Source organism: Dipodomys merriami, unplaced genomic scaffold, assembly GCF_024711535.1.
Source record: "Dipodomys merriami isolate MVZ:Mamm:240054 unplaced genomic scaffold, mDipMer1.0.p SCAF_19, whole genome shotgun sequence".
In the NCBI taxonomy this organism is placed as follows: Eukaryota; Metazoa; Chordata; class Mammalia; order Rodentia; family Heteromyidae; genus Dipodomys; species Dipodomys merriami.
The window spans coordinates 30,038,482-30,054,811 of NW_027203270.1; the positions used below are offsets into that span (position 1 = coordinate 30,038,482).

At 44.7% G+C, this 16,330-nt stretch overlaps 1 protein-coding gene across 3 annotated transcripts; it reads right to left on the minus strand.

Annotated features, from left to right (window-relative positions):
- Positions 1–992: 992 nt before the first annotated feature.
- Cbx1 (chromobox 1) lies at positions 993–15,578 on the minus strand. Of its 3 annotated transcripts, XM_070028247.1 has the most exons (6): positions 15,479–15,556; positions 15,124–15,211; positions 6,925–7,101; positions 6,154–6,331; positions 5,309–5,403; positions 993–2,603 (listed from the first exon to the last, which is right to left on the minus strand). In XM_070028247.1, the coding sequence occupies exons 3-6, from the start codon at positions 7,062–7,064 to the stop codon at positions 2,459–2,461; spliced, it is 558 nt and encodes a 185-aa protein (XP_069884348.1). In that variant the 5' UTR covers positions 7,065–7,101; positions 15,124–15,211; positions 15,479–15,556; the 3' UTR covers positions 993–2,458. The 3 variants fall into 3 exon arrangements, with proteins under 3 accessions (XP_069884348.1, XP_069884347.1, XP_069884346.1); XM_070028246.1 differs by lacking the exon at positions 15,124–15,211 and having other exon boundaries at positions 15,479–15,578; XM_070028245.1 differs by lacking the exons at positions 15,124–15,211; positions 15,479–15,556 and adding an exon at positions 14,594–14,794.
- Positions 15,579–16,330: the final 752 nt, after the last annotated feature.

The following is a 16,330-nucleotide window of genomic DNA, read 5'->3' on the forward strand; positions in this document are numbered from 1 at the left end:
ACAAAAAAAAAAAAAAAAAAAAAAAAATTGAACTGAATCCGACCACAGAATTTTCTGGAATATTTGAAACTAAGGATTTAAATAAGGTTATTAAAAACCTATATTGTACCTGGTAGTGGTACACACTTGTACTCTCAATCTTGGGAGGCCATAGCAGCAAGTTGTTCAACCCTAAAATCCTAGCTATTTAGGAGGTTGAGGGCCAGAGGAGCAGTATCTGAAGCCAGCAGGGCTCTAAGCCTGCCCAAGCTCGACCCATTCTCCAATTAACCAGCAAAAAACGGCTTTTGGAGGCATGGTTCAAGTGGTAGAACATCAGTGGTGTGTGCGGAAGCTCTGGGTTCAAGCCCCAGGTACCTGCCGAAAGTTTCTGATTATATTATCCCCTAAAAACCCTAAACAGAAACCCAACTAAAGACTGGAGGAGCAAGATTTTGATTGGCTGTCAGTATCTGACACTTCTTTTTTTTTTTGGTCAGTTGTGGGGCCTGAACTCTGGGCCTGGGCGCTGTCCCTCAGCTCTTCAGCTCAAGGCTAGCGCTTTACCACTGGAACCACAACACCACTTCCGGCTTTTCTTTTTGCTTATGTGGTGCTGAGGAATTGAACCCAGGGCCTCATGCATGCAAGGCAAGCACTCTACCACTGAGCCACCTTCCCAGCCTGAGTATTGACACTTCATCTATATTAATCAGCTCTCCTTTCCTAATAGTAACTAAGGTAGTAAATAATTCATATGCAACTCCTGGGCCAGAGGTTTACAGTATTCTGTAATTTCATGGAAGATATCCAATAAACACATTTTTGCACTGCCTGAAGAAATGTTCTCTGAACATTTCCCAAAGCTTACTTAAGATGTGTTGTGCCTATTTGTATTTTTTTAACCCCAGTCCTGAGGAGGCTGAGACAGGAGGATCAACATTTCAAGCCAGCCCAGACAACATAGCAACATACTATTAAAAAAAAAAAAGACAAGAAACCAGGGATTATAAATCTATAGTTTTATTAAGACAAAAACTGACAGTATGGTATGAAGTGTACAGTTAAACAAAAGTTTCACAGATGTCTAACACATGCCTAAAAAGATTTTACAATGTAGATGTAGGTCTTAATGTCAAGAATCCATAGAGCAATTTTAGCTGGACATGGTGGTATTATATGCCTATAATCCCAGCATTTGGAAGGCCGAGGCAGGAAGATTGAGAGTTCAAGGTCAGCCTAAGCTATATATGAAGACCTTGTCTCAGTGGGGGGGACACACACACACAAAAAAAAAGACAAAAGGATACTTTTGGGTAGCTGTTAAATCTTACGATTGTTTTGTACTTTTTTTTTTTTTTGTACTTTTTGAGGAAAGCACTGCCCTAGTATGAAAGGTTAATCTCCTGAGACCAGAGCTTTTGGAATAATTAACCCTTGGAGCGACTCAATGAAATTTGTGCTGTGACTGAACCCTGACACTAATGGTCTCAGAGTTCAAAGATCAAAAAACAGATCACAAGTAAGAGCATGAGGCTCTTCTATCTCCTACACTCCCTCAGCCCTCCACAAACAATTCAAGCCAGTGGCTTAAGTGGACAAATTGAAAACATAATTGGAAGAAAAAAAAAAAAAAAAAAAAGAAGAGGGATCCTTTTCTAATTTCAAGATTTAGCACCTTGAAGACAGAATGGTCTGCCTGTGTATACTCTCCAATAAAGGACCCCCCCCTTGCGCCCCCTCCCTCCCCCCACCTCAATTTGTTGCCCTCTCCACAGTGGCAGCTTTGGTAATTTAGGAACTGGCTTAGCCTCATAGGCAGCATGAAGCCGAGTCAGGGAACATCTCATTCACAGCTTTTCAGCAGTCTCTACACAGTCCCTATTATGGTGTCTATGTTATTTTTTTTTGAAAAGGTAAAATATTCTGAACATGGAACCAAATCATTAGGTGTTCTCTCCATTGTTTTACCATTTCCCCAATCAAGCCCCAAATTTAAATCAAAATGATCCTATCTTCATCTCCCCTCCTCCCAGCCCACCCCTCCCAATCCCAAATAATACACCAATAATAGCCAAAACTACACACATGCTACGCTGTAAAAATGCAGTTAACACTATTGGGAAGAAGGCTGTGGGTTGTGGAGATGCTCTTTGAAGATCAACAGTATCTTTTTGCTCTCCCACACACCCACTTCTGCAAGTCCTGTCCTTCATAGAAGGCCCTTTGCCTTTCTCAGCAAAATGCAGAGTGGGTTGCCTTGAAACACTTAACCCTTCCCCCTCCACTGGGATGGGTGTGCAAACTATATAGCGTGGAACGGCTTTAAAGCACTTGGGCTGCTGCAGGGCATAGAAACGATACTGGCTCTTCAAAGGACATCTTCTCAAGCCACCTTATGGTGTCAAGACAAGGAGAACTCCTTCCTCCCCATTTCAAACCCACAGTCAGAGGTGACAGGGGCTGCTACTCTGGAGAGTTAATTCTTGTCGTCTTTTTTGTCGTCATCCTCTGAGGGGTAGGAATGCCACGTCAACCTTTCCTCATAGAAGGATATGACAACCTGTGGGCACTTGACATTAGCTTCCTTGGCAGGGACTAGATCAGCCTCATCAGAGTTTTTCCTGCAGAATAAAGCACAGAGAGACTTTGAGAGCTGCTGCTGCTGCTGCTGCTGCTTTTAACTTGGATCACCCAAGAAACAAGCTAGGGAATGTGAAAACACAGCCCATGTGGCACTTACTGCCACTTTTCAGACAAGTGACATCCTCAGAAATCCTCCCTTGTAGAAAAATTCAGTGGATTCTCAGAAAGGCAAAACCAAAAAAACTCGATTCTCTAGAATCCCAAGAAGAGGAGCACCCACTCTTCCAAAAGCAGTATTCCAGCCGACTGTTCACAGAGCTACCTGTACTTTGTAGGGCTCAATATCGATCTGCACTTTCTTGGTTACTCAAAATTATGCTGCTTGACACCATCAAATGTCATCTTCACACAATTCCCATATTTTGAAATGGTTCTTCAATGAGGAGATAGAAGATGGTTGTTCCATAATTCTCTATATATTTCCCCAATTAAAATGTTCTCAAAATCTGAAAGCCATACATTCTAAGGGAACCAGGAGTAAAACCCTAGGATCATTGGGGGGTATCTTGGATGGAAGCATTAAAATAGGACAGGAAGCAGATATATCACCAACAAGGTACCACCCCAAATCTCCAGAATCGTAAAAGGAACTGTAGAATAAAGCTGGTAAAGTTGTATTTGTGAGTAGCAAACCAAGAGAAAGGGAGGAAAATGGACCGTGGACTGTATCAGTCTGAGTAATCTGAGGCATGCTGAGAGGAATATTTACTACTTTCAGAAACAATCAGGTATCTCTACTCTCCAGGAAACAAAATACTTTTATTATGTGTGTATGTGATGGAATCTAGGGTTTTGTATATGCTAGACAAATGCTCTACCATTGAACTCTTCTTCCAGACACAGAGAAATAATTTTTTAATGGGCCAGACATGGCCATACATGCCTCTTCTACTCCCAGCTACTCTCAGGAGGCGAAGTTCAGGATTATGTAGCTTCAGGCCAACCTAGGTCAAGTTACTGAGACGCCAAATCAACCAATTAGTCTGAAATGGTATGTGCCTGCAATCCCAGCTATAGGAGGCCATAGGTAGGTGGATTGTACAAGATTATCCTCAGGCAAAAAACGGGCTGGGTGGTAAAGTGTTTGCTGGCTAAGTTTGAGGCTCTGAGTGCAAACCCCAGTATCAGAAAAAATAAAGAGAAAAAAATGGAAGACTTGGTTTTTATAATCAAAATCCAGTCTAACTTGTGGTAGTTAACCAAAGGAAAGAATACAATCTTACTTTTCTCCCTAGGCTGGCCTCAAATCAGGATCCTCCAGTCACAGGCATGAGCCACCAGTGCCTAGCTAATGAAATGTTAAGTACAGTAATAAAAAGATACCACTGTAACTCAAAGTGGTTACAAATAGAGGAAGTGCACATTAGCTGTACTTAGTAAATCCTACTATGAAGTTTAAAGTTAGAGCTTTATATTTTTTTTCATTTTTTTTTTCTTTTTGCTTATGTGGTGCTGAGGAATCCAGGGTCTCAGGCATGCAAGGCAAGCGCTCTACCACTGAGCCACCTTCCCAGCCCTAGAGCTTTATATTTTAAGGACACTGGTGGAGGCCCATTTTGGAGAAAAAGTTTGGCAAAAGCATTTTATTTTTTTTGTTGGTCGTAGGGCTTGAACTCTGGGCCTGCGTGCTTTCAGCTCAAGGCGAGAAGTCTACCACTTGAGCTATAGCGCCACTTCCAGCAGTTGGAGATAAGTCTCATGGACTTTCCTGCCTGGGCTGGCCTTGAACTGTGATCCTCAGATCTCAGCCTCCTGAGTAGCTAGGATTACAGACATGAGCCACTGGTGCCCTACAGCAAAAGCATTTTCAATTCCCAAGAAAAAGAGTTCTTTTTGGGCAGAGAATAAGGAAGTTATAGAAAATTTTAAGTTAATTATAAGTCTTAAGGTTCCACAAGAACTGTCTTCATTAAAGTTAGAGTGCTGTCATGGGCAACATAGCAATGTTTGACGGTGACCTCAAAGGATTACAGTGGAGCTGAAAAGCTACCACTCTAGTGACATGGCGGTACAATCACTCATGTTGTGGTGATAGTGGTATAAACATACCCACTGTGCTTCCAGTCACAGAAATGTATTGCACATACAGTTATGTTACACATTTCTTTTGGTTTGTGACACATGCCTGTACTACTATCCTGAGTATCATGGAAAAAAAGTAGGTTTACTTTATGTTCAATAATAGTGAAGGGGCCTTGCTGACCCCTGCTGGCTGATTCTGAAACTGATTCTGAATCTACAAAGGAAGTATTACAAATCCTCTCTTAATCTGAACCTTTAACTGAATATCTGGATCCTACGGTCAGCCAGATCTCTATTAAGGAGGTGGCAGAAGGGAAGGTCAGACCAATCACATTTCAAGTGTTTTTTTTTCCCCTTTACTTTCAGACTGAAATGTGACTCTTCCCCATACCCTCTTCACTCTAGATTTTCTCCCACCTCCTAAAAAGACAAAAACCAAAACCAAAACCAAAAAGGGCAAAGATCTGAGAATCCTAAATGCCCCTACCTGTAACTCATGAGTCCAGGTTGGCAGTCAGGCTGAGGGTCACTATCGAAGGACTATGCCATCTTAAAGATTTCACACCTGGGCGACTGGAATTTCGAAGATCCAGCTCTTTTCCTCTGGCATGGAACAGATGGGAAGAAGGAAAAAACCACACAGAGCCACTGGCAGACTCACCATTTCATCAGGAACATGAGCTCTCCGCTGGAGTCTGTAGCTCCAATAATCCGCTCCGGCTCCAAACCCCGGGCAAAGCCTCGTGGCTTTTCTGACTGTAAAAACCAGATGAGCAGAACAGTTTTATCTCTATGGGATTGTTACCCAGAATGAAGTTAGTCCTGTGCATCTGATTAAAGTAATCTCAAGCTCTTTTTGTCAGTATTTTACTAACATGTTGACTTCAAACACCAGGCCTTTTAGAATCCTTTGGAGCGAGTATTCATTCCATCAAGGTCTGAAGCGCATGAAGTCCTCCCATACGTGAGAAGGAACACACATCCCAAGTAAAACAAATGTTTACAACTGTTTCTTCATCCTCAAAAGACAAATTAAGGTATTGAATAAGTCACAAAGAGCCACCTGTGGGGTTTTTTTTAATGCCAGTACTGGGTCTTGAACTCAGATCTGTTGGTTAATTGGAAATAAGCATCTTTGGGATTCTTATGCCTCGGGCTAACTCCAAAATATGATCCTCAGATCTCTGCCTCCCGAGCAGTACTATAATAATTCTTTATTGAAAAACACTGAATGCTATTTACACAAAATGACACTTTCTATATATGTCTGACTCCAATGAGTGTTACACAGTATGAGTCTTATACCATGGACAAAAAATAGATTCTGGGGCTTTCACAAGAGTAGTAAGCCTCCAAATCCTTTTACCATCAGCTTATCTCAGAATTCAGAAGGACTAACAGATGGCCACAGAAATTCAAGAGGAGGCAGAAGGAAGTTGCTTAAATGGCTTGGCCTTGTGCTCAACAAGACATGAATTTTGGGCTAGTGAAAATATTTCGTCTTACCTCTTCTTTCTTCTTCTTTGGTTTGCTTTCCTCTCCCTTATCTTCAGAATCAGAATCAGCTTTACGCTTGCCCCCCTCTGATTTGTCTGTCTCATGTGCTGTTTTCTGTGACTGTAGAAACTCAGCAATGAGGTCGGGACAATCCAGGTTCTCTTCTGGCTCCCATGTATTGTCCTCACTGAAACCAGAAGGCACAGCAAGTCACACTTGCACTTAGCGGGAGCACAGGAAGACATGAGGAGTTAATGAATAGCTAGATTCTTGTCTAAGACCAAGAACTTGGGAAGGTTGAAATTTATTACATATGGAAAACTTAGAAACTTGCCTCTTTCAAGGAAAGATTACTTTTCTTTGCAGACATATACTGGTATACACACACGAACACACACCTTGTTCCTCAGAATCACTAGCATCCAGCATTGTAACACTGTGCATGCACCCCCTCCTTATCAGACTATAAAGACGTGGAGGCCAGACGGTGTCCAACTATCCATCAGAACTGAGGCAGCACGTTATAAGGTGTGGGGGCTGGGAATGTGGCTTAGTGGTAGAGTGCTTGCCTACCAGGCATGAAGCCCTGGGTTCAATTCCTCAGTACCACATGCACAGAAAAAGCTGGAAGTGGTACTGTGGCAGAAGTGGTAGAGTGCTAGCCTGGAGTAAAAGAAGCTCAGGGACAGTGCCCAGGCCCTGAGTTCAAGCCCCAGGACTGGCAAAAAAAAAAAAAAAAAAAAAAAAAAAGATTCCAGATAGTGACTTAATGAAACTTACTCTGAGAAACCCTTCCACTTTAGAAGGTATTCCACTTTGCCCTTTACAACTCGACGGTCAAGAACTTTTTCCACCACATATTCCTCTTCCTCCTCTTCTAGTACCTCCTCCACTTTCTTCTTGTTTTGCTTTTTTCCCATAGTGCCCGCCAGCTTTCTGGTGTAAAGGGTGACGCCGCTAAAATGATAAAAAGCATTACAAAGGGCATCAGGGGGGTGAAAGGAAAGGCTAAACATGACCCAAGTACTTGATATGCACTTATGAAAACAGAATAATGAAGCCTATGTAAGTTGTCTTAAAGAGAGGGAGCCAGGTGCTAGTGGCTCACACTTGTAATGCTAGGTACTCGGGAGGTTGAGATTAGGAAGATTGCAGTCTGAGGCCCCACTGAACCAGAAAAGCTTAACAGACTCTTTTCAACCTATAGCTGGATACAGAGGGGCATGACTGTTATCTAAGCTACAATGGGAAGCCTAAAATAGGCAGATAAAAACCCATGTACACATCCATGCAGGAAGTGAGACCCTATGTCAAAAATAACCATCACAAAAAAGGGCTAGAAGTATGGTTCAGTGACAGTGTGCCTGCCTACCAAGCTTGAGGCTCTGAGTTCAATCCTCAGTATTGTCAAAAAAGGCGGGGAGGAGGGGGGGAGGATAAAGTAGGAAAATTCATACAAAATACATGAGTGTTTGGAAATATCATAATGAAGCCCCTTTACATAAATAATATATACTAATAAAAAAGCCAGGTTCCAATGGCTCATACTTATAATCTTAGCTGCTTAGGAGGCTGGGATCTGCGGACTGAAGTTCAAAGCCAGCAAGGGCAGACAAATCTCAGGAATTCTTACCATCAACTAACCATCAAAAAGCTGAAAGTACAGATATAGTAGAGTGCTGGCTATGAGCAAAAGAGCCAAATGAGAACAGGATGTCTAGAGTTCAAGCCCAAGCCACCCACACACCCACACACCCAATTAAAATGACCACAAAATCCTCTAAATTGGAATACTGCAATAATTTGGGAAAAAGTGAGGAAGAGAGGTTGCTATAACCAAAAGAATCTGAGTTTATTTTTAAAAAAAGAAGTTATTAGAGCCATGTACTGGTAGCTCATGGCTGTAATCTTAGTTGGTGGCTTGTGCCAGGCTGAGTTCCAGAGCATCATGTTTTGAGGCCAATCTGGGCAGAAACATCTACAAGACTGTTCTCCAAAAATAAGCAGTAAAAAAAGCAGGACTAAAGGTGTGACTCAAGTGGTAAAGTAATTGCCAAGCAAGCAAGCTAGCAAGCTCTAGGTTCTAAGTATACCACTGGGCTGTAGCTAAGTGGCAGAACACTTCCCTAGAATGTATGAGACACTTGCTTCAGTCCCTAGTAGCTAACACCATAAATAAGAGTTTAGTTTTCTATAACTCTATTTCTTCTGGAAGAGTAGTACTGGAGTTTACGTCAGGGCCTCATGCTTGTGAGGTCGGCACTCTACTACTTGAGCCACTCCTCCAGCTCTATAAATTTTTTCCTTTTTTGCCCGTCATGGGGCCTGAACTCTGGGCCTGGGCGCTGTCCCTCAGCTCTTCAGCACACGGCTAGCACTCTACCACTTGAGCCACAGCATCACTTTTGGCTTTTTCTATGTATGTGGTTACTGAGGAATTGAACCCAGGGTTTCATGCATGCTAGGCAAGCACTCTACCACTAAGCCACACTCTCAGCCCAACTCTTAACTTCTTAAAGCCTTATTAATTACTCATTTGTGTGAGTAGATAATGCTGCAAGATATCAATAAAAAATAAAACCCACAGGCAATGAAATGGATGGATCACAGGTGTCCAGGAAGATGTAAGAATATGGCAGATAACCTAAAGCAAGGAAAAAGATGCTACTATTCTTCATTAGTTTATGACAATCCCAATTTGGGGGTAAAACTGGCATTCCCATTATTCTTGGGAAAAGTAGTTTTATAAATATAATCTCTCTGGGTTGGAGACATGGCTCAGGTCATAGAGCACCAGTCAATGAGCCAAAGCAAGCAACAGATATCCAGTTCAAGACTGGGCCTCAGACAAAAAAGAGAAAGAAAAAGAAATAAACACCACCTCTCTGAATTTTATATATATGTATGTATATATAAGCTATGTACACATGATAGTTTAGTTTATAAATTAGGTACAATAGAAAAGTACAGAATGTGGCACTCATAACAATATGCCATAATAGAAGTTATTGGAACTGAGTTATTTTTCAATTTTCCATTTAATCCTTGCATTTTAAATCCTACCCACATCTCTACTGGAACTAGTGACCTTTCTGGAGTGCTGGGACATAAACTGGCTTGTATATCCTTGGCTTTTCCTAACTCAGTCTGCTTAATTTTTAGCCTTTTCTGGTTTGTAGTTACTTTTCTACTTGTTTTCTGGTGTCTTTTTTGTTGTTGTTGTTGGTCCTGGGGCCTGAACTCTGGGCCTGGGCACTGTCCCTGAGCTCTTCAGCTCAAGGAGAGCAATCTACCACTTGAGCCATAGTGTCACTTCTGGTCTTATGGTGGTTAATTGGAGATAAAGAGTCTCACAGCCGTTTCTGCTTAGGTTGACTTCACTGTGGTCCTCAGATCTTAGCCTCCTGAGTAGCTAGGATTACAAGCATGAGCCACCAGCAACCAGCTTTTTTGTACTGTTAATTTCTATAGGATCTCTGTATTATTTGGGCAAACTTTCTTTTTCTGGGTGTGTGTGGGGACACAACACAGTACAGGGGTTTGAAGGTAGCCTCGAGCTTGTTAGCCTATGCTCTACTACTATTTGAACCATACCTTCAGTCGTTTTTTTGCTGGCTATTTAAAGGGTAATCTGGACAGCCTCCAAGCCCTGAGTTCAAGCCCCATGACTGACTAAAACAAACAAAATTATCCTTTGAGAAACATTCAGTTGTTCTCTCTGCCACAGATACTAGATTTAAATAGTCACTTAAGACCACACAGTTAGGTTTGAAGCCACCCTGGGCAGGAAAGTCTGTGAAACTCATCTCCAATTAACTATTTATAAACCAGAGTACAACTGTGGCTCAAAGTGGTAGAACGCTATCTTTGAGTTAAAAAAGTTCCGGGACAGTGCCTAGGCCCTGAGTTTCAAGCCCTACAACTGACAAGACCAATAATAATAATAATAAATAAACAAATAAAGCACCATTATAAACAAGTTTGGGCTGGAATAGGAAAGAGATTAAGGTAAATTTTTCTTTTTTTGTCGATCGTGGGCCTGAACTCGGCTTGGGTGTTGTCCCTCAGATCTTCAGCTCAAGGCTAGCGCTATACCACTTAAGCCACAGCACCACTTCCGGCTTTTTTTGCTTATGTGGTGCTGTGGAATCGAACTCAGGGCCTCATGCATGCAAGGCAAGCGTTCTACCACTGAGCCACCTTTCCAGCCCTAAGGTAAAAATTTTTGTAAGGCCTCTCCATCTCCTTAAAAACCAAAGGTCCAACATCCAACAGTGTAACATCCAACATTTGGTTTCAACTATTTTAGACTATTTCTCTCTCACACTGTGCTTCTAGTTTTACTTGGACACTCAATTAAAAGTAACTCTAGGTTCTGTGCAAGTTCATGAATGCTACATGGGCAAAAGGGTTGTTTCAGACTCAGATAATCAGGGGACACAGAAATCCAAAACTGCCAGATTTTTAAGGAACGACCAGCAAGATGAATCTAATCCATAAACCCTCAACAGAAAACAAGTGGAAAAACTGGCAGCATGCCAGTTTTCAAAAAGCAAGTGAAGGCATGGGTAGTGTAATAGTATATTCTGGTGGTAGTCATGTTTCTAACGGGCTTTTAGTCTGTCATCTGTGGTTGTTTGTGAAGCAGATGAAAAAATTTGAGCAGAAAACAACAACCTGTGCCACATCCACAGTGAGCAGACTCTCTCTTTTTGGTCGGTTGTGGGACTTGAACTCTGGGCTTAGGCGCTATCCCTCCGCTCTTCAGCTCGAGGTGAGTGCTCTACCACTTGAGCCACAGTGCCACTTCCGGTTTTCTAGTGGTTTATGGGAGATAAGGGTCTCACGGAATTTCCTGCCTAGGCTGGCCGTGAACTCTGATCCTTCAGATCTCAGCCTCCGGAGTAGGTAGGATTACAGGCATGAGCCACCGGCGCCTGGCCAATGGTTTTTTGATAATGCTTCACTATTTAGCACCGATTATGCCTGAACTTCAATCTTGTCTTAGGAATGTGCTTCCACACCTAACAGGAATTTGAACTTTAGAGAAACCTGTGTGTGTGTGTTTTTTTTAAGTCAGTTGTGGGGCTTGAACTCTGGGCCTGGGTGCTGTCCCAGAATTCTTCAGCTCAAGGCTAGCGCTCTACCACTTGAGCCACAGCATACTTCTGGCTTTTTCTGGTGCTGAGGAATTGAACCCAGGACCTCATGCATAGGAGGCAAGCACTCTACCACTGAGCCACTTTCCCAGCCCCCCATGTGCTTACTGTTGGTCACAGGGCTTGAACTTGGCCTGGCCACTGTCCCTGAGCTCTTTACTTAAGGTTAGAGCTCCAATACTTGGAGTCACAGCTCCACGTCCAGTTTTCTGGTGGTTGATTGGAGATAAGAATGTTATGGACTTTCCTGCCAGGGCTAGCTTTGAACTGTGATCCTCAGATCTCAGCCTCATGAGGTGCTAGGATTATAGGGGTGAGACACCAGTGCAGGCAAATCCATGCTTCTGAATTCCAGAGGCTCTGAGGATAGAATACTGATATGTGAATACAGTTTGAGTTTATTTGTGATGTATTCAGAAATTAGTCTAATCTGTTGAGAGGATGAAATTGTATAGCTTTGAGTTGAGAGGCCACAGGAATTTGAGAAATCTCAGAACACAGTGATGCCTTAAAGTAAATCTTTTAAGGTTTAAGGTGAAATAAAAATGACTAGAGCCAGGTATGTTAGTACACACCTGTGATCTCGGCACTTGGGAAGCAGAGGCAGGAGAATCTAGAGTACCAGGCCAATCTGTGCCATAAATCTCAATCTTGCTTAAAAACAAACACCAAGCTGAAAGCTATAAGTACAGGCAGGCAGGCAGGCAGCTACCTGTACATGGGTGCACACATACACATCAGGTAGTTCACACATGTTCTCTAGGAGCCTGAGACACAAGGATCATGTTTCAAGGGCAGGGGCAAGAAATGAAGGTGTGTGTCTCATGTGATAGAGCAGCAGTATGTCAGTCTTGAAGGACAAAGCTAAGCAAGAGCATGGGGCTCTGAGTTTAAACCCCAGTACCAGCACATCAGCACACACATATAGAACTGAGTTTCTGTTTTGGGGTACCAGAGGCTGAACCCAGGGCTTTGTGCAGTAGGCAAGTGCTCTACTGAGGTATATCCCCAGGCTAAGATACTTTAAAAACAGAAAATAGGGCTTCAGATGTTTAAGGCCTTGAGTTCAACCCCCAGTAACACATGTGTGTGTGTGAACAAATATTCATGAGGCCTAAAATAACAGAAGGCTGCAAACCTTTTCTATGCTTAATATCTAGGCAAATATATTTTAAAATGAGGTTAAGGCAAACACATCAGTGTAATAGCCGTACCCTGCCAAACATCACAGATCTTAGACAAACTGTCTAAATGCATCATGTGTATGTGTGTCCTGGGCTTGAACTCAGGGCCTGTATCCTGAGCTTTTTGTTGTTGTTGGTTAACTGGAGGTAAGAGTCACATAGGCTGAGAGCCAGTGGGTCAGACCTATAATCCTAGCTACTCAGGAAGCTGAGTCTGAAACCAGCAGGGCAGGAAAATGCATGAGGCTCTTACCTCCAATTAATCACTAAAAAGCCAGAAGTGAAACTGTGGCTCAAGTGGTAGAGTGCTAGCCTTGAGCACCAAAGTTTAAGGAGTGCCCTGTCCCTGAGTTCAAGTCCAGGACTGGCATCCTCAGATTACAGGTGTGAGCCACCAGTGTATGGGCCCGACTGAATTCTTAATACATTTTGAGATGCTAGAGATTCCATTATAACTCATCTTTATATAAATTTTCTCCTGAAGCATTGAAAATGGATTGCTCACTTCCTATTCATTTTTAAATAAGGTTACCTTGAAAACAAACATACAAGACAAATTTTATCTCATAAAGTTCTTTTCTTTTTTTTTTTGGGGGGGGGCGGGGGAGATCCGGTCATGGGGCCTGAACTCTAGGCCTGGGCGCTGTCCCTCAGCTCTTCAGCTTAAGGCTAGCGCTCTACCACTTGAGCCACAGCGCCACTTCTGGCTTCTTTCTTTTTGCTTATGTGGTACTGAGGAATCGAACCCAGGCCTCATGCATGCAAGGCAAGCACTCTATCACTGAGCCGCCTTCCCAGCCCTTAAACTTAACTGTTAAGTCATCTATGCATTTTTATAATGCCACCACCTTTTATGAAACCAGTAACGATCCTAATCATGAACACGAAACTCGTTTTGAACTGAAGCAATAGTTGCACTTGGCCACGGAGTGAATGAAGGTAGTAAAACAAAAACCAAAAACACCCCAAAAACAAAACCCTGGAAACCTGGCACAGAGGTATAATCTGTAGTGCTAGTTCTCAGGAGGCTAAGGTGGGAGAGTAGCTGGAGTCCAGGAGTTGGAGAGCAGCCCGAAACGAAAAACCAACAACAACAAAAAGGAACAAAGCGGATTTCATTTTTTGCTTAGCCTTTTCCGCGCGCGCGTGTGTGCGTGTGTGTGCGTGTGTGTGTGTGTGTGTCCTGGACTACAACTCAGAGCCTAGGTGCTGTGTGTGAGGTTCTGTGCTAAAGGTTAGCGCTCCACCACTTTTGAGCCCACAGCTCCACTTCCGGCTTCCAGGCGCTTCTTTGGAGGTAGGAGTCTCGAGGACTTTCCTGCCCTGCTGGCTTCCAACCGCGATCCTCACATTTCAGCCTCCAGAGTAGCTGAGGACACCGAAGCCCGGCGTCACAGCTATTAGAACCTCCTTATGCCAAACACTTCACGAACCAAAGGCGATTTTTTGCCCCTCCCCCTTTTTATTTTCCCTCTCACACTACCAGAGTACCTTCGGGACCTCGTAATCCTAAATTTCCGGGAAACTCAACTACCTGATCTTTCTCCCTTCCCGGACTTATATTCACCGGAACGCTTTCCCCCCTGACACGCCCCGGCCGCCCAGTCCCCTCTCCCAAGTTTCTTCTTCCTTAGCCCAGCAAGAGAAAAAGTCTTCCTCCAACCTCGTCGGGACCCCAAAGCCTCAGGTTACCTTTTCTCACAACCCCCGATCTAGCAGCAATCGGCCCCCGCCAAGCACACCCAAGCATCCAGGCTGTCCCCTCACAGTCTCAGGGTTCGTTCCCCAACCCAGGCAGTATCAGGTCGGATTCCCCAGGCCCGGAAGACCCCGCCAAGTGCTCTCTCCACACCGAGCGGCTCGCATCCCGGGCTCCGAATCCACCGCCCCGCCCTCTCCATCCATCACGCAGCTGCCGCCTAAGCCTTTGGCGCCAGGCGGAGAAGCCCGCGCGGGAAGGGAAGTCTGGGCATCGCACACGGGTGCGCTCCACGCTTGCCGGCTCCACCGCTAGAACGCGCGCGGCCCCACACCCCGGGCTCCCGCCGCCGCCGCCGCCGCCGCGTCGCGCCGCGCCCCCTCCCGCCGCCCGGAGGGGCTCTTCACCTCAGAGCAGCGCCCAAGTGTCAGAGAGAAATCGGTATCGCGCGACTGGCGCGTCGTACTGGATGGGACGAGCAAGTGGTGCCCAAGAAAGCAACACGCCGGGTGTCCGCAGTCGACCCTCGCTCTGAAGAGGCGTACCGCAGGCCCGGCCGACGGCCCTCCCCTCCGCCAAACAAAAGAGCCTCTCACTCTGCGCGGCCCGCCGCCCTCACCGCGCAGGCGCGACGACCCGCCGCACGGCATCATGGGACTTGGAGCCCGTCCGGGACTACAAATCCCAGGGTGGCCCGCGCGTCCCCCAGCACACGCAGACTTTGCGGGGGTTGTAGGGAGTTTTCGACTTTAAACTGCCCGGGCGCCGCGACTTGTTTTGGAGCCCCACGGACTAGATCACTAGACCGTGTGGTTTTACGAGCGAACGCCTCGTCTGGGGAAAACCATCCTATTCTGGGAGGTCTGTGATTCACGTCCTGCACATTTTCTCAACACGCTCCTCACTTAGAGCTACCAAATGTCTGCTCCCCCAACACCTGTAATCTCTGTAAACGTCCGCCAGTTTGAACCCGAGGCTCCTCCACGGCAGGAGATTACTTGCTCTTCGAGGCCGGCACTGCCCACCTTGAAAAAAGGTAAATACCTCTGTTAGGCGGCGCCCTGCGTTCCTGAATTTTCCTTTTGTCCTTGTCAATGGGTGGCTTTTGTGCCGACACTTTCACCTCCGGGAGCACCCATTCTCCAACCTTTATCCCCCTTCGTCCCCAGAATTAGACAAAGACCGCACTGTGTGTCTGCCGCTGGGGACTCCTCGCTGCTAAGGCTAACTACTGAAGAGGCTGAGACCAGAGGTTCAAAGCCAGCCCAGGAAGGAAAGTCAGTAAGAGTTACCTCCAATAAATGAAGCTGATCCAACTCTCCTCTATAATTTCTTCATCTCAGGTTTGTTTTATTACCCTCCCTTACTCCCCTTTTTCCTATCCATTCCAGAACTGAATAAAACTTTTCCACCAGAAAAGATGACCGTTTTCTATCTTCGTTTGAATAATAAAATCTCTCCCTAATGAGGGAGAGGGGAAGCATAACTAGTCCACTGTATTCTACCTGATTTGTATTTATGCAAATTTTGCTGAGCCTGGCACTGTTCAGAGCTTTGGAGAATTGCCTTGTAAGAAACCTAGCCTTAGCCAGGCTCAGGTGGCTCACACCTGTAATTCTATCTACTCTGGAGGCTAAGATCTGAGGATTGCTGTTTCAAGCTGATGCAGACAAATTCAAGAGACTCTTACATCCAGTTAACCATCAAAAAGCCAGAAGAGCCAGGCGCTGGTGGCTTACGCCTGTAATCCTAGCTACTCAGGAGGCTGAAACCCGAGGATCGGGGTTGAAAGCCAGCCTGGGCAGGAAAGTCTGTGAGACTCTTATCTCCAATAATCCACCAGAAAACCGGAAGTGGTGCTGTGGCTCTAGTGATGGAGCCCTCTCCTTGAGCTGAAGAGCTGAGGGACAGGGCCTAGGCCCAGAGTTCAAGTCCCACGACTGACAAAAAGAAAAAAAGCCAGAAGAGGAGGTGTAGCTCATAGCTCATGTGCCAGAGCAACAGCCTTGAGTGAAATTGGAAGAGTGCAAGGCCCTGAGTTTAAGTTCTAGTACACACACACACCAACAATAGTGATATTTTATGTTATTCAGACCCTTAAAGTTTCTTTTCTAAGAGTAACTTAGATGTTAACTCTGACATTG

Bases quoted from the DNA above. Each gene is read 5' to 3' on its own strand.
- Cbx1 (XM_070028246.1), bottom strand. From the start codon at position 7,064: ATGGGAAAAAAGCAAAACAAGAAGAAAGTGGAGGAGGTACTAGAAGAG. The intron at 6,332-6,924 runs GTAAGTTTCATT...TTCTGGTTTCAG, and splicing joins AAGTGGAAGGGTTTCTCAGA to TGAGGACAATACATGGGAGC. The intron at 2,604-5,308 runs GTGAGTCTGCCA...TTTATTCTGCAG, and splicing joins CTCATGTTCCTGATGAAATG to GAAAAACTCTGATGAGGCTG.